Source organism: Mirounga angustirostris, unplaced genomic scaffold (genome assembly GCF_029215605.1).
Source record: "Mirounga angustirostris isolate CCGP_5_RB_7025 unplaced genomic scaffold, mMirAng1.0.hap1 SCAF_10, whole genome shotgun sequence".
Classification (NCBI taxonomy): Eukaryota; Metazoa; Chordata; class Mammalia; order Carnivora; family Phocidae; genus Mirounga; species Mirounga angustirostris.
In genome coordinates this window covers 69018534-69042984 of record NW_026991718.1, presented here as the reverse complement: position 1 = coordinate 69042984, position 24451 = coordinate 69018534, and the positions used below count along the sequence as shown (strand labels likewise).

The following is a 24451-nucleotide window of genomic DNA, read 5'->3' as shown; positions in this document are numbered from 1 at the left end:
TGAGGTAAAGAGGAAAGACAGGGACAGAGAATGTGACCTATTTGCCCACACTCACACCAAAATCAAGTCCTAGGCAGTATTACTCCAGAGTCCATACAATAAACCACCTCACCCTTAGACTGCAAGTTCACTAAGAGGTAGGATTTAGACCTTTTAAAAATGGATAAACCACAGGGCTCCAAGTAAACTGAGCCTTTAGAAGGTGGTCACTAAACACTGAAGGAATAAACAAATATGTTTATTGCATGAAATCTGACCTCCCGGTTTGATAAGCCATTTCAGGGGAAATTTATGAGTATTCCCCCATGATGCTAAGTGCAATGTGCCCAATAAATATTCTTTTTTTAAAAGACTTTTTTTACTTTATTTATTTTAGAGAGAGAGAGAGAGAGAGAGAGAGCGTGGGGGGAGGGACAGAGGGAGAGGAGACAATTTCAAGGAGACTCCACACTGACCGAAGAGTCTGACACTGGGCTTGATCTTCCGACCCTGATGTCATGACCTGAGGAGTCGGAGGCTTAACTGGTTGAGCCACCCAGGCGCCCCGCGCCCGCCAATAAATATTCTTGATTTAAAGATTATGATGTAATAAGGAAAACATACTTGGCAATGTTTTTCCGAAGACATGAGGGTAAGGGTGTTGCATGACAGAAGAATTTTAAGAAAAGGATAAATGAGAAGTAATTCAGAGCAAACGTGTTTCACTGCAAGTTGTGTAAGTCAACATCCCAGCAACCAAGTCGTAATTTCTTCATTAGAATAGGGAATAAATACGGGGAGCCTGGGTGGCTCAGTTGGTTAAACGGTTGCCTTTAGCTCAGGTCATGATCTCAGGGTCCTGGGATCGAGCCCCATGTCGGGCTCCCTGCTCACTGGGGAGTCTGCTTCTCCCACTCCTGCTGATTTCTCGCTCATGCTCTGTCTCTATCAAATAAATGAATAAAATCTTAAAAAAAAAATAATAGGGAATAAATACATGGTTAGGAAATTTGTCCTGCTAATTGGGGTCGAAGCAGTTGCACTTGACGAAAAGGAAATCATCAGAAATGTTTTGATGTCTTCTACGAGAAGCTAAAAAACGCACTATAATTCAAGTTGTGGATAGAAATTTAATGCATTTTAAGCAGGGTGGAAAGGGTGAATAATTGTTTTGTCAGTTGGTGGGTGGGTTTTAGTCATCGCAGTGACTATAAGCCTAATTGAAGGAATGCAGAAAGGCATATCAGAAAATGGGGGGGGGGGTGCAAAACGAAATGGAGGAAAGCAGATTGACTGCTAACATAAGAAATTAATGTTGCAAATTAGAGTTTTAGATTAAATGAGAAACAAAAAGAGTAATTTAGAAGAGATGTATCTGACTCCAAAAGTAAGAAGAAAGAACTGTTCAAATACAGCATGCTGTTGAAAAGCTTAAAAAACTCACATACACAACAAACTAAAATGAACTTGTTTTTTTCCTGCAAATGATAAGACCACACACAATGTAATTGCTTAATTAGAGTTCTATTACTTAATTATAGTTACACGGTCACGGGCATTGATACAGTATAACCTGCAGAGTTCGGCTACAACTGGAGACTGAAAATTTGAGGGACCTGGGGGGATTTCTAAATAACACACTAAGATTTGATTTCTGTGCCAAAGAATAGCAATAAATGTGCAAGATATGTTTTACGGACCCTGTAAATATCACAACTTCACTTAGAAGTGAAGTTTCTAGAGAAAGAACTGAAGTGTTTACCTTTCTCTAACACCATTTGAGAAACTTTTTTAGTCATATGATGACAGACAAGAAAGGTAAGGTTAATTTGAGAGATGCTTTTAGAATCATGTGATCGTTAAAGTTCTGGTAAGAATATAAAACGAGTAAAATGACACAAAAGATTCTGACATTTAAAAACTGGCAATGAGAAAATGCCTCCTCACATTCTAAATTTATTTGTAAGTGAAACATTAGGGGAAAGAAGTATTGGGTAATGTTGTGGACACTTCTGGCAACATTTTTATTATTTTGTAAAACCGAAGATTTTATTGGATGGGTCAAGGATAAGCAACTTACTGGATGCATCTTTGCAAAAAATAATGATCATACTTGGGAAAGTCACTTAATCTGGTTGTACCTTAGTTATAGTTAGCATTTCTTTCCTAACCACTATGATATATACATTGCTATATTTTCTTCTGATGTCAACATTTTCTGTTTATGGAATAAGATGACTATCTAAGAAAACAGTTATAGGTAAATTAAATCAGAGTGCTGCAAAAATCTGATATGCTTAGGCATTTGAGAACTGAACACTTGGATCTTTCCTTCAAACAGTATATTGGGTTTGACACGTATGCTAGACACATGGTTTTTAGGATGCTGCTGGAACAAGAGAAATTCTGATGAATGATGTCAGATATAGTATGTCAAAGGCTCGAGTGAACTCAAATGATTGTGAGATTAACTCTCAGAAACCACGACCTTGATGTCTGCCATGGAATTCTAAGAAAGTCAGGTGTTCAAGAAGGTCCAAAATGATCGTCTTAGAAAGTACTTAAGTAATGGGAAGAGTGGTGGGAAGAGTATGAAATTTGAAATTAACCCCACATATTTTTAAAAATTTTTCATGATAATTTTACTGTATATTAAAATCTGTTTTAAGTGGACTTTCCTAAGTTTGTATAGTGTTGACCTGGCATATTTAAAAATGACTTCAATTTTGTCAGTGTTTGCCATGTCTGCCATGCACATTATAGATTAGAGTGTATTTAAATACCATGAAAAATGTACTGTTGCATAAGATAGGTTTAGTTCCTTTGCTCTGAGGCAATTTTATCTCCTTGGTTAGTCAGACACAAACCCCGTGTTATGAAAACAGAACTATGACCTCTTTGATGTCTGCATTGCTTGCTGCTTCCATGGAACGCGGGAAGGAACTTAATGGAGGCAGTTGTATTGTGAGAGAGTCTGGAGCAGGGATTGTAAGTAAGGCTTACTTCTCTACCTAGTTCTACTAATGCTTAACACTGAGGCCAAAACATATCTCTTTAGTTCTCTCTTCATTTTGAATGGACTAAATGATTCCAACTGTTTTTTTTTTCCTTTAAAATTTTATGGCTTTATGGAAAAGGCTGGGAATCTCAAGGGCTAACAATAAATTCCATTGTATTTCATCTAGATTTGAGAAATTCAAATTGACAGAGAAAACACAGAAAATCGCACATGTACTACATTGGGCATGAGATCTTAGGACCAAAACAAAAAATACAGCATCTCAGATTTATGGACAGGAAGAGATAGTGAACATCTTGCCCTGTGTCTTCCTGGTTTGGGCATCCTGGAAAATTCCACTGAAAGTTAGATTAGATCATGTCTCCTAATTCTTTCTTTCAAGCTCCATAGAGATCCCCCCTATTTAAGGTTTTAATTATGTGTATCTTTAAAGATCGCTTCCCATTCAGATTTTTTCTTTAAATAAATCATTATTCACCTTCTTATAGTTGCTCTTTTTTTTGAATTTTTTACACTCTTTTTTTCCACTAAGAAAGAAGACTATCAAAAAGAAGTTCTTTCTCTTCCTCTCTCTCTCTGTGTGGATGTCTCTCTGCTCCCTCCCTCCCCACTTCCTTCCTTCCTAATAAAATTATCAAAGGTTCAGATGAACATTCAGTTATTAATAGAATGAAAGGGAGTACGAATTAAAACAGATTTTAATGATCCAAAGTAAGGGGAAGCACTTTTTGAATCTCATCTATCTTTCCACTGGCTCTTTCACCTCCTCACACTTGCACACTGCTTAGCATGTATGATCACAGGACCAACTGTAGACGTGGCTCCTCTCTCTAATATCCATTCTTTAATGGAGTCCAGTTTTAGAGTCAGGAGGGATAGATTGGTATGAGAACTCTTTCTTCAAAGAATAGAAGACATAGTTGGTCTCTGGTATCTCTCTGGTCCATGCTAAGAATTTCCAGTGGAAAATGTCCCTAGAAGCCAATTGCTAATGGTATCATTCTTCACATCTACTCACTCATTCACAAGGACCATTCCCCTCCTGGGACCAAATTATTATTTAAAAATGGATTACAAGGCAATTATATGCAGAGCTCATCCAACTACCTTTGCTAGAACGCAGGGAGGTGTAGAGCAGTGGAAGCATACCCAGTATTTTGAATTTTTTACAACACCAAGTGTTTTGATCACATGCCCTATGACTGGACTGTGGGTCCAGCTACAGGCTTAAAGCAATGAAGCTTGTTTGATGGGAACCTGTAAAACTTAATGAGAACGCAGAGCTCTGAGCATCAAAGCAGGTGGGTGCCTCGGAAAGGGCAGAGAAACACTCTTCTTATATTTGCCCTGTTTCTTAATAGTCCGATTCTGGGTGCTTTGCCTACCTTTCCTGAAGGGGGAAAATATAAATAAATAAATAAATAAATAAATAAATAAATAAATAAGCAAGTAAGCAAGCAAGCAAGCAAGCAGATAGGAATCTTTTTCAACCAACATGTTTTTCTTAGATTCAGAAGTATTTTGTTTGTTGCTTTGTTTTGTTTTTTGATCAGGGAGGTGGTGGTGGTGGTGGTAAATTCTTATCTTTCCTATCTTTTGAGGATAATTAAGTCACTCAGAGTGATATGTCAGAACCCCTTTGGCTAGAACACTTTTGAGAGTAGGATTTTAAGAGAGCCTTATATCCCAAATATTTATCGCTTGTACAGATAACCACTACCACAGCAAGGGTTTTAGCTTTTACATAAGTCTTATTGTAGGAAGGAACCTCAAAGTATACAAAGCTTAATCCCCTCACTCAACAGGTGAAACACTGGGTGCTCACAGAGGTTGAGACAAATATACTGGGTTACCCTTCGCATGGGCTGGTCAACTGTTAGAGATGTACAGTCTGAATGATGAAAAATTGCAGCCAGTTTTCCTCCTTCCTTCCTGCCTCCCATCACTTTTGTCTGTCGCTCCTTTTAACTCTAATCCGAAGAATAATAACTGGTTTGATTGCTTTGTTTTGGTAGATATATGTGGATTTTTTCTTGTTGTTCATATTTTTTACTGTTTTCTTCTCCAGAACTCAAGTCATCTTGATTCTACCTCTGGTACCCCTGGACTGTTTGGTATTCCCGGTTCTTCCCTTGCCCCTAGATCAACCCTTCACATCTCTCCCTTGATCTGCTGTACTTTTTTTTTTCCCTGGAGGCTTGGGGTCTTTTGATCATTCCTACTGTATTCTGGCCCTATCACAGACCTTTCTAGAAGTTTCCCTGGCAGCCGGTAACAAATAGTAGCCTTTGTTAAAGTCCTTGCAGCATTTGCATCTGTAACACCCTAAATTGTTAATAAAAGTGCAGGCTCACTGCTAAGTCAGAGGCTGTGGAGACAGGGATCTACGGTCTAATAAACTCTCAGGTGATTCTGACACATACAACTTTCAACCACTGCAGCAGGCACTCCTGCCATCATTTTATCCATTTCTCATCTCCCCCAATTTTTACCCAGCATCATTGTTCACCTGTCTTCCATGCACCCTTGCCTAGACACACTGACTGACCTGATTCCCTCAAACATGGTATGTGTTCTTTTACAACCATGCCCTTTCTCCAATTTCTCCTGTCTCAACTTTGCATCTCACATCCTGTTCACTTGGAGATACACTACTTTTCTTTCAAGGCCAAACTCACATATTAGCTCCATGAGAAACCTTTTTTTTTTTTGACATTTCTCATCCACTCTCCAAATACTGTGTTAACTTAGAATGTAGCACAAACCTTTGTTACAGGACTTATCTCACTTGAGTGCAATTACAATGAATCTACTCAAGGGTTAAGAAGCACCAACTATGCCCTAGGTGCCAGCACTAAAGAAATAAAAGCCACAGTTCATGCTACCAAGAAAATCATCCCCCAGCTATTTCCAGCCAGAGTCTTCATCTGAACCACAGAACGCAATAGCAATAACCATTTTCTCAATTCTCTCAGGGATGATTAAGTAACTAGCACTATTACATACAATGACTGTCTTAGGGCATTAGGGCTTAATCTTTTTGAGAAACCCTAGGTGATCAAACACTGGTCAGTTAGAACAGCAGTAAGTGCTATGACAGAGATAAGCCCAAGGTGAGAATGGAGAAGGAGAATAACAACACCCAATTACTTACATGTTTGTTTCCCCTGTATCATGTCTTATTCTTTTTCTATCCTCACTTAGCATCTAGCACAGGCTCATTTTATGGTGGTCCTTTAATACATATTTTTAATGAAAAGCCTTGGAATTCATCATTATGTGTTATGTGTTTTCGGAATCTAGCCAAGTCAATGCAAATCATATTTGTAAACCCAGCATCTACTCAGTGCCTGAGACATATTTGGCACTCAGTGAGGTGAATAAATGAATAAATTTGGAAGGATTGTTACTCGAGGATCATAAGTACTACCTAAAGAAAAAGTCATATGAATGTAAAAATCTGCCCTATTACTTAAACTACATTTCTGGGTATCTCACTTTACATTTAATTGCTTAATTAAGGAAGCAATTAAGGAATAAGGAAAGAGTTTATTATACATGCCAAGTAAAGTTGTATGAAGTGAAAAAAGGCCGCATTTCCCTGGGTGGTAGGTGGGGGTAATTGGTGGTATTTTCAGTGTTATTCTCTAATAAAGTCAAGGAAATTTAATTTGAATATATTTTCAAGAACAAATAGCCTCCAATTACAGTTGGTTTAGGAGAAAATAGTAGGGAAATATACAAAATGCCATAAAATTCTGGTGTCTTAAAGAAATTTTCAGGCGGGGTCTGTGAAACCTCCTCCTTCTCTTAAAAAGTCTACAGCCACCTTGCTTCAGATAGACCTTTTTATAAGCATCACATGGCACACTCTTCCTGGGATTAATGGTTTTCTCATTTATGTACGTTAAAGCCATCTCTTTTCTTTTATCAGTTTAGAAAGGTGCCATACTTCTTAGCTGCCTGTAGGGGGCTCTTATTAAAATTCATGCTGCAGACGCCGCATTTCTCCAAATGGTTCTTTAATGCCTCAAATCCCCAACTGTCTAATTTATACCCAAGAAGAGTTTACTCCTTTAGGGCATAACCCATTATATTACAAAGTTGTTAAAATGTAAATAAATACATAGAAATCTGTTTAAGTTAGCGAATTGTGGTAAGGTAAAATAATCCTATATAAACCATGGTCTAAAAAAATATGAAGAGATGCAGGATCTAGTTACAATGTAGCTGTAAAGTGCTGCCTTGTCTTTGCCCCCTGCTCAAAATAAAGCTGTTACCTTTCTAGCCCTGTCCACCATGGTGCTTAGCAGCCAGGGATGCATGGTCTCAGACATGTTTACCAAGTAAAACACTGACTTGAGGGGCGCCTGGGTGGCTCAGTCATTAAGCGTCTGCCTTCAGCTCAGGTCATGATCCCAGGGTCCTGGGATCGAGCCCTGCATCGGGCTCCCTGCTCAGCGGGGAGTCTACTTCTCCCTCTCCCACTCCCCCCGCTTGTATTCCCTCTCTCGCTGTGTCTCTCTCTGTCAAATAAATAAATAAAATCTTTAAAAAAAAATAAAAAATAAATAAATAAATAAATAAATATGAAGAGTATATATGGAATTCAGCATAAGATTATTACCATACAAAAATGATAATTAACCCAAGTAAACCTGCACACAGTAATTTGTAGCATTTGGCAAGGGAAAAAAAAAATCTGCTATGAAAGCGGTCAGTACTCTAAAAATGAAATAAAGGTTAAGAGATCTAGTTTAAAATTGTTATTAAAACACGCAGGAAAAAAAAAAAACACGCAGGAATTTTACTTTAATGGTCATGGGCTTAGTTCCAGCTATTTCAGAAGCAAAATCCTATTGCTTGGATAGTAAATATGACTCATCCCGAGGCTGTATTCACCCCTAAATTTAAACTGTTGGGGGACTGACTGACCCTGTGTGTGTCCTGGTGACTTCTCCTCCCTGAGTGTAATCAGATCCCGATGTCCATCTCTGAAAAGAAGACTGAGCTCATACAAGGCCTTGGAAGGAACTGAGCCTGGGGGAGTTCCCAGGGGATCAGGGCACTTTCAGATGCTGAGGCTCTGGCTGTAAGATTCAGAGTCACTGCTAGGCTACTAGGTTGTACATTGTTTTATATTTTAAGATCTCTAAAATTCAGATCTGAGTGGCAGCTGAGATGCATACTAACCTAGGTTAATTGGCAGTGTTTAGTGATTTTAACATAATTGTGCATCTAATAGTCAATGATGTCAATAAAATATGGTAGTTGAGGTGCTCTAGCTCAGTGATTTTCAAACTTTAATTTGCATAGGAAATCACCTGGGGATCTTATTAAACTGTAGATTCCGATTTAGTAGATCTGGGGAGGAGCATGAGGTTTTTCATCTAACAAGCTCCCAGGTGATGTTGATGCTGCTGGTTCCAGGCCACACCTTGAGGAGTAAATCCCTAAGGGGGCTAGCAGTGGTTGGTGGGTTTTATTTCTTTTTAAACTACCTAAAAACTACAGCTTTTAGTTGCATGTTATTGTTTAGAAGTTATACTATATAAATTCTATGTGATTTTATATAAATATGTTGATTAATACATAGTCAAATAATTATTAAAAATAACTAAAGGTTATGAGAGTGAAGGATTGATGTCAATCTTTGGTGACCATATCTTTTCGCCTGGGGACACTGGGGAAGAAAATGTTAATTTACTCTTTCAAACATTTAAGTCTCCGGTCTGAGGCTCTGCTTTGTCTGTAGGTGGTAAACATGGGCAAGGGTACCGCAACTCTTTTTGAAAAGTAATGTTAACTGAAATCTGATAATGATAATATCTTTAAAAGGTTAAAAAAAATGTATCTGAACTATAAAAATTAAGTGACTCTACCCACTTCTTCATAAGATACCCATGTTTTTCTAAAAAAAAAAAATCAGAGTTTCTCAATTATCTTTACTAATTTCTGATGCAGCAGAAGGTGGATATTTTATAATTTAGGAGAGCAAACAAGGAAAGCACATTGGGCTGAGACTCAATGAACAGAGGTTTTCTGAACTATTTTATGTATTCGTGATGTGGCCTTAATGATATTAAAAATAATTTGTGATTCCCAAGCTAATTCAATTTCCTCACAAAGCTGTTAGGATAGTTAAATAACTTCTAAAGTAAGATACTGTGTGTCAAATCTCATAAACTCATCTGTAATCAGGAAAATCCTCATACTTTGTAGGGTCCAGGGAAAAGTGAATATAAGTGGATCCTTGTTTAAAAGTTATTAAGAATATCAACACAGCTACAGTAAGATATTAAAACAAGAATATGTGTGGGGCCTTGGGTGCCTATGTAGGTCATGTGTCCATGAAGCATGCATAGGTTGCGCATCCTTTTTGCAATATAACTGTAGCTACTACTCACTAATTATTGAAATATTACAGTACACCAGGCACTATGCTAAGTTCTTCAATTACATAGTTTCACTTAATCGTTTAGAGACAAGAAAACTGAAGCACAAAAACATTCAGTAACTTTTCTCAGGTATACAATGACTGAGTTTAGGGAGAGTCAGGATTTGAACCCAGGTCTGTCTGTTTCCAAAGCCATTCATCTTAACTAATTTAAGGTAATAGCAATCTATAACTGGTTACTATCATCCCCATTTGATTTTATTTGCAAACTTAGGCTCAGAAAAAATATGTATATTAGAAAGGCAATTCAGTTATTAAGACCTTGATTAGATGACCTGCATCAACCCAATTATCTTATATCCTGGTACTTCATATGGAACCTGGGATGTAGGACATAGTCATATAATACACAGGAAATAAACTGAACCCTGAGAGTCACCAGTTTCTCTGTGCACAGAATATTTACTCAACAAAGACAAAAATCTCATTTTCTTATTATTTAAAATCACATGCTTCTGAATGGTATCAGAATTATTTTCATATTAAAGTAATTAATTTGTTTTAAATGTGTTTCAATAGTGACAATTCTCTTGAAAAAGACTAATTACTGTGCACAGGAATAATTTTCTTCCAAACGTAGCACTTGATCCAACGAACTAAGGTATATAAATCATTTCATAATAGAAACTAAGATGAAATCCAAAATATTCACTTTGTTTTAGATGGATTTCAGACTTCTAAAATATGGCTCAAACATGCTAAAGTACAAACTTGCGCTTGTATGGAATTTTTACTTTTCTTTGTAATGTGTTTTCTAATCCTTCACAGTCATTTTATCTTTCCTATTCTTTTCCAATTCTGAGAGTGGAGCAAATTAATTGTGCTTCAATCCCATATAATAGCAAACCCATTATAGAGCTGAGCAAAGGGAGACAGGATAACTTGGATTACTTTGTCACCTTCTCTTTGAAGTGGTATTGATTTCCTCTAGCAGAATTAACTACAGCTTCTGCTGTATTTCTAGAGCACTTTTTCTTTCTTTCTTTTTTTTTTTTTAAGATTCCACTTATTTATTTGACAGAGAGAGAGAGAGAGAGAGCACAACAGGGGGAGTGGCAGAGGGAGAGGGAGAAGCAGGCCCCCCGAGGAGCAGGGAGCCCGACGCGGGGCTCGATCCCCTGGGATCATGACCTGAGCCGAAGGCAGTCGCTTAACTAACTGAGCCACCCAGGTGCCCCACTAGAGCACTTTTTCATACCTTACTTAAATAACTTGTAATTACCCGTTTCTCTGTCAGGCTCTCCTTCCAGATTCCTAAGTGCATTGTCTTTTTTTTTCTATGTGTCCCCAGTGTCTAGAACTGAGCCTGGCACATAGAGGGTATTGATTAATGTTGACTCGGTGAACGGACCCATGCAAGTGCTAATGTGTAAGCAAATGGAACAATTTAAACAAGAGACTCTAGCCGGAGCTGAAATTAAGAGGAGACGTTCAGTCTTAGACATTATTCATTACTGCTGTCTGCTGGGCTAGAAAATGTCATCTTCTATAAAATGTATCAAGTCCTCAGAATTAAAATGTCATTGAACCCTCTACCAAACAATGTTATGCTAGCTTGATATTTGAAAGCACTACAATCCATTATGCCAACTGCTGATATAGTTCCAGGCTATGGGGGCTTCTGCCAAAAATGATGGGAAATAAAAATCTGTGGGTCCCCTGGAAGGGAGGCTGCTATGTCCAAAAAGCTGAATTCCAGGCAAGGACTCACCAGATGCTTTGTAAACTAAAGAGCTGAATTCCACTTCCTTGGGGACCTGAGCAGATGGGACTCCCTGAACCCAGTCTCGAAGAGTGTCTATGGCAAAATGCCTTGTTTCTGCCCCAATTGCTTATCTCCCTTGTCCCCAAGGCTACAATGTACAGAGGGAAACTTAGTCTTAGCAATGTATGAAGCCAATACTTCAGAGAAGTCTATAAAGTTCTTACAAATGTGTTTTCTGTGTCTCCCTGTTTATATGGTTGGCTACAGAGTACAGAAATATGTGACAAGCATTTTTATCTTATTTACCTCCTTAGAGGAGGAAAGGTATGTAGGCTGCTAAAGGAAAGAAGAGGTTCATGGAGGTAACATCTCAGTACCAGTTAGAACAGTGGGAGAAATAATCCCATTGGAAGCTCATACACAACTGGGCATCCAGGAAATTTTTTCCTGCTCCTTCCCCTCCCTCTTTGACACAATCTTCAATGTCCTAGCAATCTAGGTTGCACTGTTGTGTTTTTTTCTTTTCCCTCAAGGTTCTTATAAAGTTCATTTCATCTGGGGCGCCTAGGTGGCTCAGTTAGTTAGGTGGCTGACTACTAAATTTGGTTCAGGTCATGATCTCAGGGTCCTGGGATCAAGCCCCTTGTCGGGGCTCTGCACTCAGTGGGGAGTCTGCTTGAGGATTCTCTCTCTGCCCCTCCCCCTGCTTGCTCACTCTCTCTCTCTAAAATAAATAAATAAATCATTAAAAAAAGTTAATTTCATCTAATTTGACTTTAATAAAAATATTGAGAACAAGAAATGAGAGGAGAGTAGAGGAAGCAACATAGAACAGCAGTTAAAGGCAAGGATTCTGTGGTCAGATTATTCGGTTTCAGACCTGGGCTCTGCTACTGAGTCATTGTTTTCTCCCAGGTCAGTCACCTAACTTCTCCCGTCTCCATGTCCTCTGTCAGGTAGGAATAATGCTAATGTGAAACTATTGTCATGCTCAGAGTTTTACCTTCGAACATACAGAGCACTGAAAAAAATGATAGTGCACCCTTTCATGGGATTTAATAATAAAAGCAGTACTAAAGATAAAATGCCCTAAGTTCACACACACACACACACACACACACACACACACACACAAATTGTTCTTTTCTTCCATGACTCTCTTGCTGCTAAGCTTGAAATACTAAATATCAAATTTTTTCACAGTTTTATTTATTTACTTTTAAAGTAAATTATTTTTGCTGTGTTGCTGATGCCCCCAGCACAAGCCTATTGGGTAATTCACTGGATGTTGTAGATATTATATAAGAAATAGAAAATGATTCATACTCTGGAATATACCAACTACTTTATCCTTTCAGTCATAGCTCTGACTTTTAATGTCCCTTTGTGTAGTGTCTAGTATAATCTTAGATACAGTTAGGTACCACAGAGCTTACATCACTGGGGTTTATTTGGTTGGTCTCACTGAGGCAATGCAGTCTAATCAGCATGAGCACTCAGCTTACAGATGGAATATCAAGGTCATGTTCAACCTCACCACTCAGAGACATGTGTTCTGCTGAGCTCCCAAGAGTCCTCATTTGCAGGACGAGTAGTAGTATTAGTATTATTATCTCACATGGGTTCTTGGAAAGACACCCTTAAAAGGAAAAAGGGATTTCTGGCTTAAAAAAAGCTGTGGTCTGCTGTCCTGCAAATGAAATGAGGCAAAGGTAATTGACCTGTTTGCATTTTAGTGCTGACACTTTATTACAGCGGAAGAGATAAAACACATTTCAGTATTTCCAAGATCTGAAGAAATTAGACAGGGCCTAATGGCACATAAAGATTTGTCAAGTTCTTTGACATTCCCACAAATTCTCTCATTTTCTTGTTAGGGTTTTAAAGGCAAACTGCCATCTTCTGTGTTTTAAATCAGATGGAGGAAACTCATGTTCTCTCTAGACAAGAACCTCTGCCCAAAACACCGCAGGCCAATCTGCCTCCTCTCCAGTTGGACTAAACCAAGCTTTCTTAGGCGTCACTAAGCCAAGACTCTGCCCCTAGAAAGTCAGCCCCAAGCAAATGGGTGAGTGCTTGAGTTGCAGGAATCCCTCTCCATTTTTTGCAGTCTATTATTTTGAGGATCATTAGCAAAACCTAATTTTAAATGGTTAGCTCATGTGAGGACATTTTACCAAATACAGTTATGGTGGTATGATCCCTAGTTATCTAATAATATGGTGAGTAAAAAAATATTCAGATCTGAATGGGGCACAAGGAAATGCAAAACGTAGTTCCCTTCCTGAGAGAGTGAACGAAGCCTGGGGAAAGGGCAGCGAATACTGTCAAATGCTCCCTATGGAGGCACAGGCTGTGAGAGCACAGGAAGAGGGCAAAGGCAGAATGTATTTATAGGTATCAGGGACCCCAACACAGAAGAGTCTGGAGGAAATGAAAACCTGGGGAGAAATGTGTTGCATCATCACTCTGGAGCTCCTAAGAGAAGGTCCTCTCACCTAAAGAAGTCCTCGCTCTTCCCAAGTTGCATGATTTACAAACATGAGTGAAGACCTCCTTACCCTCCACCGTTCAGGCTAGGTCAAATTTCTACAAGAGGTCACAAAGCCTTCTCTTGCAAACTCGGGAAGGTAACTTAAAATGCAGATTTTGTCACGGATCTTTGTTCTTACATGTAAATGACAGGCACTCTAGTCTTCCCTCAGCAATGAAGGAAAAAAGAACAGAAGGACACCTGAGGACACACATTTGCCAAGCTGGTTCTACCACGGAAGGGTTTAAATTGGGAAGCCTTCACAATTGTCCAAAAGAAGAAAGACAGGAATTAAGGGGTATTTGCACAAAGGATATTTTGTAATCTCTTTCCCATTGCTGACGCTGGTACCCCTTGGGAATTACAGAGCTGCCACTCCAAATGGTAGAGGGGACCATGATGATTACATGGAAGAATCAACTATTTTTTTTTTAACGGGGTAGGGGGAGGGATGCTTACATAAAAGGATATTTTCTGAATCTCATCCACCTTGTAGCATCTTCCAAATTTTTAGTGCCAGAAGTTTCTCAGTGTAATTAAAGGCAGAGCTGATCTAATTAGGTTGATGAAATTTTCAGTAGGGATTTAATTCCCCCTAGCATTTCACTATTTTCTTTTTCTCTAGAATCCCTCCTTAGGCTTACCCCAAAAGACTTAGTGGCGACATTCTAAATTGTCTCACACAGGCAGTGTCTCCACTCAAATAACTGATTATAAGACTTCCAGCAAGTACACATGGCTAAAAACAAACTTCAAATAAAAGATTCTAGGTTGTTTTATTGAAGACAATCCTTTCCTCCCTCTTCACTTTCATTTCCCTACCAATAAACTATGTTAAATAATCTTCACTGCAGGAGGGAAATAGGTGTTTCAAAGCATTTTGGAGGTACAAAGAGACCAAGAAATGCATAATAGCAGGAGCAGATTCTAAGGCAAGATTAATGAGGGAGTGGCATGACCCTTCCTTGTATCATTTACTACAGAAGGCTTCACGGTAAAAATATTGGGACAGAAACACGTATTAGTGGGATTTTCATCTATCTTTGAAGATTAAAAAAAAAAAATTCTAATGAGCACCTTAGGAATCAACTGTGATACTTTTATACGGAAAATGCTTTCCCAAGTAGCTTAAGGTGAATGGGCGGGGCAGTAAGGTGACCTCAGACAGACTCCAAGCACCTCACCCTGATGTGATTTATCTTTCTGCATGCTCTTCCGATTCCCTCTCCTGTTGCAGCAGTCACTCAAGAACTGCTTGCTGGAAAAATTAAATTTAACTAAAATGATCAATAATTCTTAAGCAACATATATTTGCAACAATTCTTAAGCAACATAAAAAATGCAAAGAATATACACAAATGTTTCTGCCAAAGCATGATTAGTATCGCTTTTGTAAAAACTGGATTTACAAGCATGTTTTTAAAGACCTATCATCCTCTAGGAATTTCTTAGATGGGGGTTATATAATGGTAATTCATTATTTACAATTTTTTCCTTTAACTTTTCTCAAATTTATATCCTTGAAAGTCGTTTTCAGTGAGCTCAGACATTTCTCTAAAGACTTTTTGATTTATTTATGATGAAAATTTAAATAATTTAAAAAAAACCTACTTTGATTGTCTTATTATAAATTCCTGGCCATTCAAGATATCCTCTTTTTTTTTTAAACAAACTCAGGTTAGGTTTTGCCAAATTACGTTAAACTAATTTTACTTTATTTTGAAATTTGACAATCACTAAAATATAATAACACTTTTCTTAATGAGGGTTCGTTGCTCTGCGTGCAAGCTAAGTCTCATTTCAAATAGGCATTATCAAATACCATACAGGGAAAGCCCTAACTGCTTCTAATGAACATTAAATTATAGGTTGTTTCATCATGTTAAGTAATATCTTTTTTTTCACTTTAATCTTTATTATTTACTTTTTTTTTTTTAATATTTTATTTATTTATTTGACAGAGAGAGAGACACAGCGAGAGAGGGAACACAAGCAGCGGGAGTGGGAGAGGGAGAAGCAGGCCCCCCGCGGAGCAGGGAGCCCGATGCGGGGCTCGATCCCAGGACCTGGAATCATGACCTGAGCTGAAGGCAGACGCTTAACCGAGTGAGCCACCCAGGCACCCCTATTATTTACTTATTTTTGAGAGAGAAAGAGCATGAGTGGGGAGGAGCAGAGGGAGCGGGAGAGAGAGCGAATCCTAAGCAGGTTCCATGCCCAGTGCATAGCCTGACGTGGGGCTCGATCTCACAACCCTGAGATCATGACCTGAGCTGAAATCAAGAGTTGGACACTTGACAGACTGAGCCACCCAGGCGTCCCTACACTGTAATCTTTAAAGAATGAAGATGAGAATTAGTGAGAATGGTGGGCCATCTCTATTTCTGTCTTGAGGCCACTGTTTACAGTAGAACAGAATCAGCCGTTCAAAAATTCTATTTTATCTGACCGTATTGTGTGTTCTACTCCTGTTACCCCTTCATTGCTCTTGGGTAGGTCAGGTAACTCCTCTAGGTCTGTTTCTCCATTTCCAAAAAAGGAGACTGGGCTTGGAGAATGATTCCCAGGATCCTTCTTAATCTAACACTCCAATATTTCTTCTATAGCTTCGGACCTGGTGTTAATAGTATCTTCCCCAGGACTGGGCATCCTAAAAGGGATTACATAACAGATTGAAAAGCAAATTGTTACGCACCATAAATGAAACCATAATTAAGGTTTTAGACATACCATGTACTCCAGGGCCAAAAGCTTATGGAAGCTGGAGGAAAGCTTACCTGGGCTTAGTGTTAAGAGATGTGGTGAGATTCTGCATGGAGCACTGGGTGTTATGCACAAACAACGAATCATGGAACACTACATCTAAAACTAATGATGTCATGTATGGGGATTAACATAAGAATAAAAAAAAAAAAAAAAAGAAGAGCAGGGGCTTTGTTTTACTGCATATCCCTGGAACTTAGAACAGTGTCTGGGGCAGGACGAGTGTTCAAAAAATATTTGTTAATGTTGAAATGAAAAAAAAAAAAAAAGAAATGTGGTGAGAAGGAAGATGGGCATGTTCCTCTCTTTTCAGTAACTCTACGGAGCTCATCTACCTGAAATGAGGTCATTTACCTCCAAATCTATGACACTTTGTCGCAAGTTCATTTTGGAAGTAGGAAGAGCAGGGCATTCTAAATAGACAGCAATTCAGAAACTATGGCCCATCCAAAAGCCCTCTAAGTCGGGTATGTTCTGATTTACAGGTTGATTGTGCTTGTACCTGTCCACCTTCTACTGTGTCAGGAAGAAATAAAGTGAGGGAGGGCGCCTGGGTGGCTCAGTCGGTTAAGCGACTGCCTTCGGCTCAGGTCATGATCCTGGAGTCCCTGGATGGAGTCCCACATCGGGCTCTCTGCTCGGCAAGGAACCTGCTTCTCCCTCTGACCCTCCCCCCTCTCATGTGCTCTCTCTCTCTCTCTCATTCTCTCTGTCTCAAATAAATAAATAAAATCTTAAAAAAAAAAAAGAAAGAAAGTGAGGGAGGTAACACGTCAAAAAACAAAAAACAAAAACAAAAAACAAAAATTAAAAAACAAACAAAAACCCCAACAGCACTTGCCCTACACACATCCCCCCACCCCCAGGCTGTGGGAGAGAGAGGCGAGGGAGGTGCCCAATCAACTAAGAGGAACGGTATCAACCGGAGTAGAGATCATGACAGGAGTGAACCTGCCTTGTATGGGCTCAGCAGGGGCTAAATGAATGTCACAGGGAAGACCACTTGGATTGTCTGTGCTGTAGTGATTTTTTGTGACTGAAAAACCAAATAAAAATAGACGAGTTCTAAAATGTGTCTACTACTCGTTAACATTTAAACGTTACAACATTAATCTGACATACAGTTTAATATGAAACTATGATTTCAATCCATGGCAGCTTCCTACACTCAAAAAGCTGTCCCGCCACGCCGAACTGTCAGAAGACAACAAGGCTCAGCTGAACCTGGGTGGTCACTGCAGAAAACCTCATGTTTTTACTAGATAGCCGAAAGAGCTCTTTAGCTACAGTCGTGTTTCTGCTAGGGATTCTTAGATCACCTTTCCTTTCCCTAGGCCACAGCAGGACTGACTTTCCATAGATGAAGCAGGGCCTAGGGGCTGACTGTAGGCTGGCCTGTTCACAGTGAAAGTGAGGAAATGGGCTGGGTGGGTGGCAGTGTGGGTAAAAGGGTAAAACCCCCTTTACCAGAAAGGGGTTTTAGGCATCTTATCACTAGTTTCTGTTTGTTTTACCATGTTTCTTCCTAATCTGAAACCCATTCTCTATCCCCTGCCTATCCAAACCATAGTCATCCATCAGGATTCTCACATTCTTACTCTTCTGTGTATCTTCTTTGTCTACTAGGTCTCTCACTCATTTCATTCTCTTGGACTCCAAAGAGTAGAACTCTGCCACACAATTTAATACCTCATCCCTCACAGTCTATTACACATTTCTAAGAGCTGTTTCAGTTTGTAAGCACCTCAACGGTTTGCACAATCTTCCATGGCAGGGACCCTAACAAACATTTCTGTTGGGACACTGTATATGACAGTAATTAAGAGCACAACAGACTCTGACATCAGACTTCTTTGGTTAAGCTCTAGGTTTTAATAGTTGTTAGCTATTGCTAACAACTTGCTCAAGAAACTTACCTGCTCTGAAACCTAATACCTTGCCTGAAAAAATACAGATGATAAAATGACGACCTATATTGTGGAGATCCCTGTAAAGCTCTTAGGATAGCATCAGACACAAAATAAGAGTTCCAAAAAATGCCAGTGCTATTATTATAATAATGAAAATCATAATTACTTCATTACGCCCACAGAGCTTAGCGAAGTCCTGGGTCATACTACATACTTATAAAGGGTGTAAGTTATTCTCTGGGAGGCAGTCGATCCCTCCCACCACAAAGTATGGTGAAATTCAACTTTTCAGAACTGCATCTCCTTGGATTTGTTAAAATGAGCATTTTCAAATTCCTCTTAGGATTCTTCTATATCCAGCCACTACTGGGCCATGCAGTATGTTCGCATACACGGAGGAGAGGTAAGGGTATGATAAGCGGAGGCTGTTTTTCACTGATGCTTACCTGAATCAAGTTTATATAACTGGAATATTTTCTTTAGAATAAACCAAAGTATGTAACCGCTTACCAACAGCACCCATGGCTAATCACTCATAAATTCAGTGATTACACTTTACATTTTGGAGGTCTACACCATTAAACTGCAACCATACAATACAAGAGAAACCTCTGGTTCTAGCAGCCAAAAGAAACTGGGTTCTACCTGATTGAAAACAAGCAGCTTTTATGGAAAAAACATATTAACATAAGTTGAAATTCAAGGACTTCCCAATCTTTTTCTCCCCAAATCCCAACAAGTTCCAATTTTATCAAGATTTATAACAGATAAGGACAGCTGAGTATGAGGGATGAAATTACTGGTATCTTTTAGCCTGATAGTTTTGCTCAGGTAAATACCAAGCGTGCTGATCAGATCACAAATGAAACAGCTTCACTTCCTTTGGAATATTTTTCAAACCTAAGAACAAAATCATTTCATCACACAGCCTCATTTTGTTTTTGTTTTATGTAACCTCTCTCGTATCCTAATTTTTTTCTTCTTTTTTCCTGTAACGATCAAACAAGTCACCACTGTATTAAAAACACCTAAGACAGTTACGCAAAAATGAGTAAGGCATTGAACTTAACTCCCGATAAAGCCTTCCTTTGTTTCACTTTCTTTTATAGCTAATACACAACTGCCCATGCAGATCTTAACTGTGACTTACTTACAGACTATGAAAGAAGAGGCACTTCATTCCTTCATAATGTTCTATGAGCTGCCTCCCTCCCCCAATCCTATACAAACAACAGTAGAATATCCAATTTAAGGTTGTGCCATTTGACTCCGCAAACACTGGGTCTTCGGCAAAGGTGCTTTCAGTCCGGATCTGAAATGATGGGATCATGGATTAGGAATGATTCTGGTGACAGTGATATTTACCTCTTTGAGACAGCCCATAAAGTTGTTACTGACTGGTGACCCTGGAAGGTCTGCTGTGCTGGGACTGCCTCCAACATAGAAAAAGTCATCAGACCCCAGCATGGTATAATCTTCTTGCGTGTAGCCCGTTGTGGTAAGAATCCCATCCACTGATATTGTCACCTAGATAACAAAGCACAGGGAAAGGACACGCTATACTCAGACCTAGATACTGTAATCCTGGGATATGCCTGTTTTGTGTTTTGTTTTGTTTTTTTGTTTTTTTCGTTTTGTTTTTTTTGCCTTTTTTTTTTTTTTTCTGTTCGTTTGGTTTTTATTTTTAGACCTATGGCGGAACCCATTTTCATGTCTGTTTGAAGTTTATTCTTGGATTCTATTCAACTAGCCCTAAGCGATCTAAACTAGTTAGAGAGTTAACTGATTATTGAACTAGTGTCAGCATCATCCCTACTGCAACTCAAAAGTTATTTAGCAGACACAAAAATGGTGTTAGTAAAATGCTTCCTAGGTTAGTTTTGCTGGTGTACATATTAGTAAAGTTTAGTCGTCTGTTATTAACTAATCACAACGTGCACCTTGTTAACATAAAAGGCGCAAGCTCTTTCCAGCAACGTCACTATTCGCACTATTGAGCAGCAGTTGTTCAGCATGCAAGTGCCTAAGTCCATGCCAAGGGGGAGGAAAGGCAAAACAACCCGTGGAAGCAGCACACGCGATGTGCACATGCAGGAGGGACAGTACGTTTCAGAAAGGAAAGGGAAGAAAACGGGGAGAACCAAAGGAAAAAACCAAAAAACCAAAACAACAAAAAAACACAACTGCTTTGTGATGACGTAAAGATGAGTGGGTGTGGCATCTCCGACATTCCCCAATCAGGTGTGCATGCCATGCATCATGAATGGTTAGAGACTGGCTGAGCTTGCGGTCACTCGGGCCAGCCACCATTTTGTCTTATCCAGGTTAACCACAGCTGGATGCAAAACGTTCGAAACGTTAACGATGCCCCTACAGGTGAGTTGGAAAACAGAAGTTGACGGGAACAGGTCAAAAATAAGAAGGTCAACAACAGATGAAAAGAAGGAGGTCAAAGTAAGCAGAAGAGTACCAACCGCAGTTCCTCTTTTGTTAATGATGTCTACAGTTAAAAGAAAGAAAGAAAACACACGGCAAACCCAAAATAAGAAACAATTAGAATGATATCTACCGAACAATGTAGTTTGTTTACCATAGCGTGTCCAATGCCTGAGTGCTTTGTGGAGAAGGGGGGAGAAAGGAAATTAAAAACTGTGAACAGAATAACGATCGTTACTTAAAAAATATGATGGTTTCTACCATGTTAGTACATTTTTTGATTCAGGTAACGGTTAGTAGAATGAAACATTCCATGAATGACATGTTAGTTATTAAGCATGTTAGTAACATAGAAAAAGGGCAAAAAAATTTTACAAGAAAAAAGCAGACTAACAAATAGGCCTCCCACAGAGGTAGTATTTTTCCTGCCGGTATTGTTGATCACTTGCTACTAGATAGAAACAGACATATGGCAATGTTCCCTTTGTCTCCCTGAGTACATCTGACAGTCATTTAAAAAGTCTATAAGGGATTCAAAGGCCTCAAGCTCATCAGCTGACCACTGCCGCCTTATGCCCGGAGGCGCTCCCTCCCCCACCCTGGCCCACCCCACCCGAGCAAATTCATAGGAATTGGTTGGCATTGCCCTGCTACTCAATTTTACAGCACACAAGGACTCCTCCTCAACTCCAAAACTTCCTTCGGTCATATTGATGGGCTTTAGGGTCACAGTTTACTGCAATGAAACAAAGCAAAGATCCTGACACATAGAATGAGTAGAATGGATTTGTTTTTAATCTGTCCTGCCACACATGCACCCCAGCTGTATAACCACAGTTTCCTTTGAGCTACCAATTCGCAGTTTGCTTTGTAACCTGAGCAAAGGCAAATCTAGAAAGTGGGCTCCTCAAGCCCCACCCTTCCTTCTGCGCTTCTCTCAAATGAGCCTCCGGTCTCTTGGTGAGAATCTGAGAGAAAAAAATAAAAAAAGGAAAACCAAAGAGACAGACTTATAGGAAATCCATGGTCTCCTGCTGCACTGAGTTGGAGGCGGGGTGACTCTTTCCCAGGGCAGGTGTGAAGCATGCAGGGCCCCTCCCATGCCAAGAAGGCCTCTGAAAGGTCTTTGAGGATCTAAGAATCCTTCAGTTTTACTTGTCTGCCTTAGCTAGACTATGTCTGTACTTCCAAAATTCTTTTTTGCCTCAAGTTTGGAGAGTTTAAGCCTTTCAGAAGCGGGAAAGAAAAGGTTAGAAGGTTAACAGCTCAGAAAGAGAGGGCTGTTTTAGTAAAGGAAAACCAGAGACAATCCGGTCATTCTGCAACTGTTCAGAGAAACAACAAATATGTTAAGGATATTAGTTTGAGATCAGCATGAACTGCAGAAAAATTAGTCACTGTCAACACTTAACAAAATGACACATTGTAATATAAAATTTCAAATAATAACCAAAACTTATAATGTTCAATATAAAAGGACAATCTATTCACTTCCATTTGTATATATAGGTATATATATATATACATATATACTGTAATAATATGCCTCAGTTAAAAACATACAGTATATGTGGACCCATAGATTTACTAAAGAATTGGTATTTTCCTAGTATATAGACTCTTGCAAGATTTTTTTTTTTTTTTTTTTAATACAACCAAATAGAAATGGGCACCTAGGAGATGAACTGGTCTCTCCAGAGTCATTTGGGATTTAAAGTACCTGTGCTAAAAATAAAAAATGGCTTCATAAACAAACTCTTCAGGAGATGTACAGGCCCCCAAAGTCATTCTTTATGCCTCAGGGGCTTTTCTTGTCCCTGTTTCAGAGGTAGGGGTGGAGAGGGAGTAGGGATTGATACAATCCCAAATCACAAACACACTGATATTTTTACTACAAAAAAGGAACTGTGATTTAATGATCCCAATGTGCATGCTTCCAAATGATCACCATGAAAACTAGAATTTAAAATCAAACAAACAAACAAACAAAAAAATAAAACACAACAAAATCACACACATCACAGGAAGGGCAGGTCGCAGGGATACCCTTGCACCCTCTGGGAAATTGTCATATGTCGCTGTATCAAAATAGTCTTTGGGCCCCCCAGAACTTTCTAGATATGCCCCTGCTCAAGTATGGCAGGAAGATTCATCTCAGAAGAAGAAAAATCTAATTTGTAAGCGACTCTGAGGAGCCTTATATCATGTTGTTAGGATTTTCAAGTACCACACACACAGCTGTAGTGAGAAACAAAGCCAGTAACTCTCTTATCCACTGCGTTGTTACCTGACGCAGATTCCTGGTGACTTTCACATCATGCCAGGCATTATCATTAAACTTTCCATTCACGGGCTCCACTAGTGCTTCAAAGGCCCCCGATCCCAAATTAATGACCAGAGAGACAGCTCCATTTTTCAGGGCGAGATTGACATAATCAGCCGATTTCCCGGTATGAAGCATCAGTCCATTCCTCTGAAGAGTTTTAAAGGACAAAGTTATTTCATCGCTGCTGCTTTGAATGGGGTTTTGAGACAAGTCGTAGCAGAAGTATTCAGATCCCTTGAAAGTGGCAATATATTCTTCTTTTCCTAGGGGGAAACAGATATATACGTGCATAAGTAAAGAAATATACTATGTAGATCAGCAGACCTTAACAGAAACAAAATTAATCATTAGCCCCCCCAAATTAACTCTGTCTAATTAACATTCATGACAAGAGCCCCGTCAAACAGAGCAAACGGTACTGTAGGTGGCAGTATATTTTTAATAAACCTCCTTAGCTATTGGGCCATCAATTGCAATAGCTAAAGCTGACATTCTTGAAAATTCAATTAATTTTTAAGTATCACTGCAAGAGCTCTGATCACAGAAAGTAGCTCTGTGATATCTCCAGGGCATGAATCAGGTACCATAAATGCACATTGGATGGTTCTACTCTGCTGGCAACAATGGGTTCCAATGTGTTTGCAACATTCTCTCCATCCAACTGAGGCGTTATTTTAATTTTCAGTGAGACATTTATATTCAAAGATCTTCTCAGTGAAGAGCCAAATATTTTCATCACTGAGAAACCATAACAAATTATCTGGTAAGGGGAAAGCAAAGAAAAAAAAATAGAATTTGGTCTGGGAGTAAACAGATCTCCTAGAGAGCATGCGCATTTTGTTGTTGTTGTTGTTCCCTCCTTGGATGGAGGGAGCAGTGATAGCGAGCTTAATGGAGTCTGCTGGATTGCTGATTCATTCCCTGATCTCACCAAGCAGATGGTAGGGCTGGCTTTTATGAGACCGGTCAAAATTCCAGCACATCATCATGGGAATAGCATGTAAATGAAGTCTCAACGTTCTCTATATATCTGTCTTTATCATATTTATGAGTAACAGTGTGGGTCCCACAAGATGTCAGACAGATTAACCCAAAATGTGGGTATTTGGAATGAGCAATCTTCTCCCACTGATTAAGTGAGTTTAACCAAAGGAAGAATGTAAGCCAAAAGCTTCCTCAACTTCCTAGGCAATGATGGTATTGTGCCAAGAAAAATGAAACCGTATGGTCTAGAATCAGCTTCTGATAAACTATAAACACAGAATTATACGTGATAGTGGGGAATCTTAATCTGTTTTACTGGTAATATAGCCTCTCTACCAT

General features: G+C 39.1%; 1 protein-coding gene and 1 non-coding gene across 18 annotated transcripts in view; one reads left to right on the top strand and one right to left on the bottom strand.

Moving 5' to 3' along the window:
- The window catches only part of NRXN1 (neurexin 1), a 1136941-nt gene that overhangs the window by 675273 nt on the left and 437217 nt on the right, over positions 1-24451 (bottom strand). For 8 of the 17 annotated variants that reach the window (XM_045885018.2, XM_045885015.2, XM_045885017.2 and 5 more), the window contains 2 exons: positions 23090-23391; positions 19732-19893 (listed from right to left, as the gene is read on the bottom strand). In XM_045885018.2, the coding sequence (XP_045740974.1) occupies positions 19732-19893; positions 23090-23391 (464 nt within the window). Of the gene's footprint in view, positions 1-19731; positions 19894-20935; positions 20981-23089; positions 23392-24451 lie in introns of all 17 variants that reach the window. The other 9 variants (XM_045885012.2, XM_045885016.2, XM_045885023.2 and 6 more) reach the window with 2 other exon arrangements.
- LOC135361858 (small nucleolar RNA SNORA63) lies at positions 7205-7335 on the top strand. Its single transcript, XR_010405997.1, has one exon. It is a non-coding gene; the product is annotated as a small nucleolar RNA SNORA63 (small nucleolar RNA).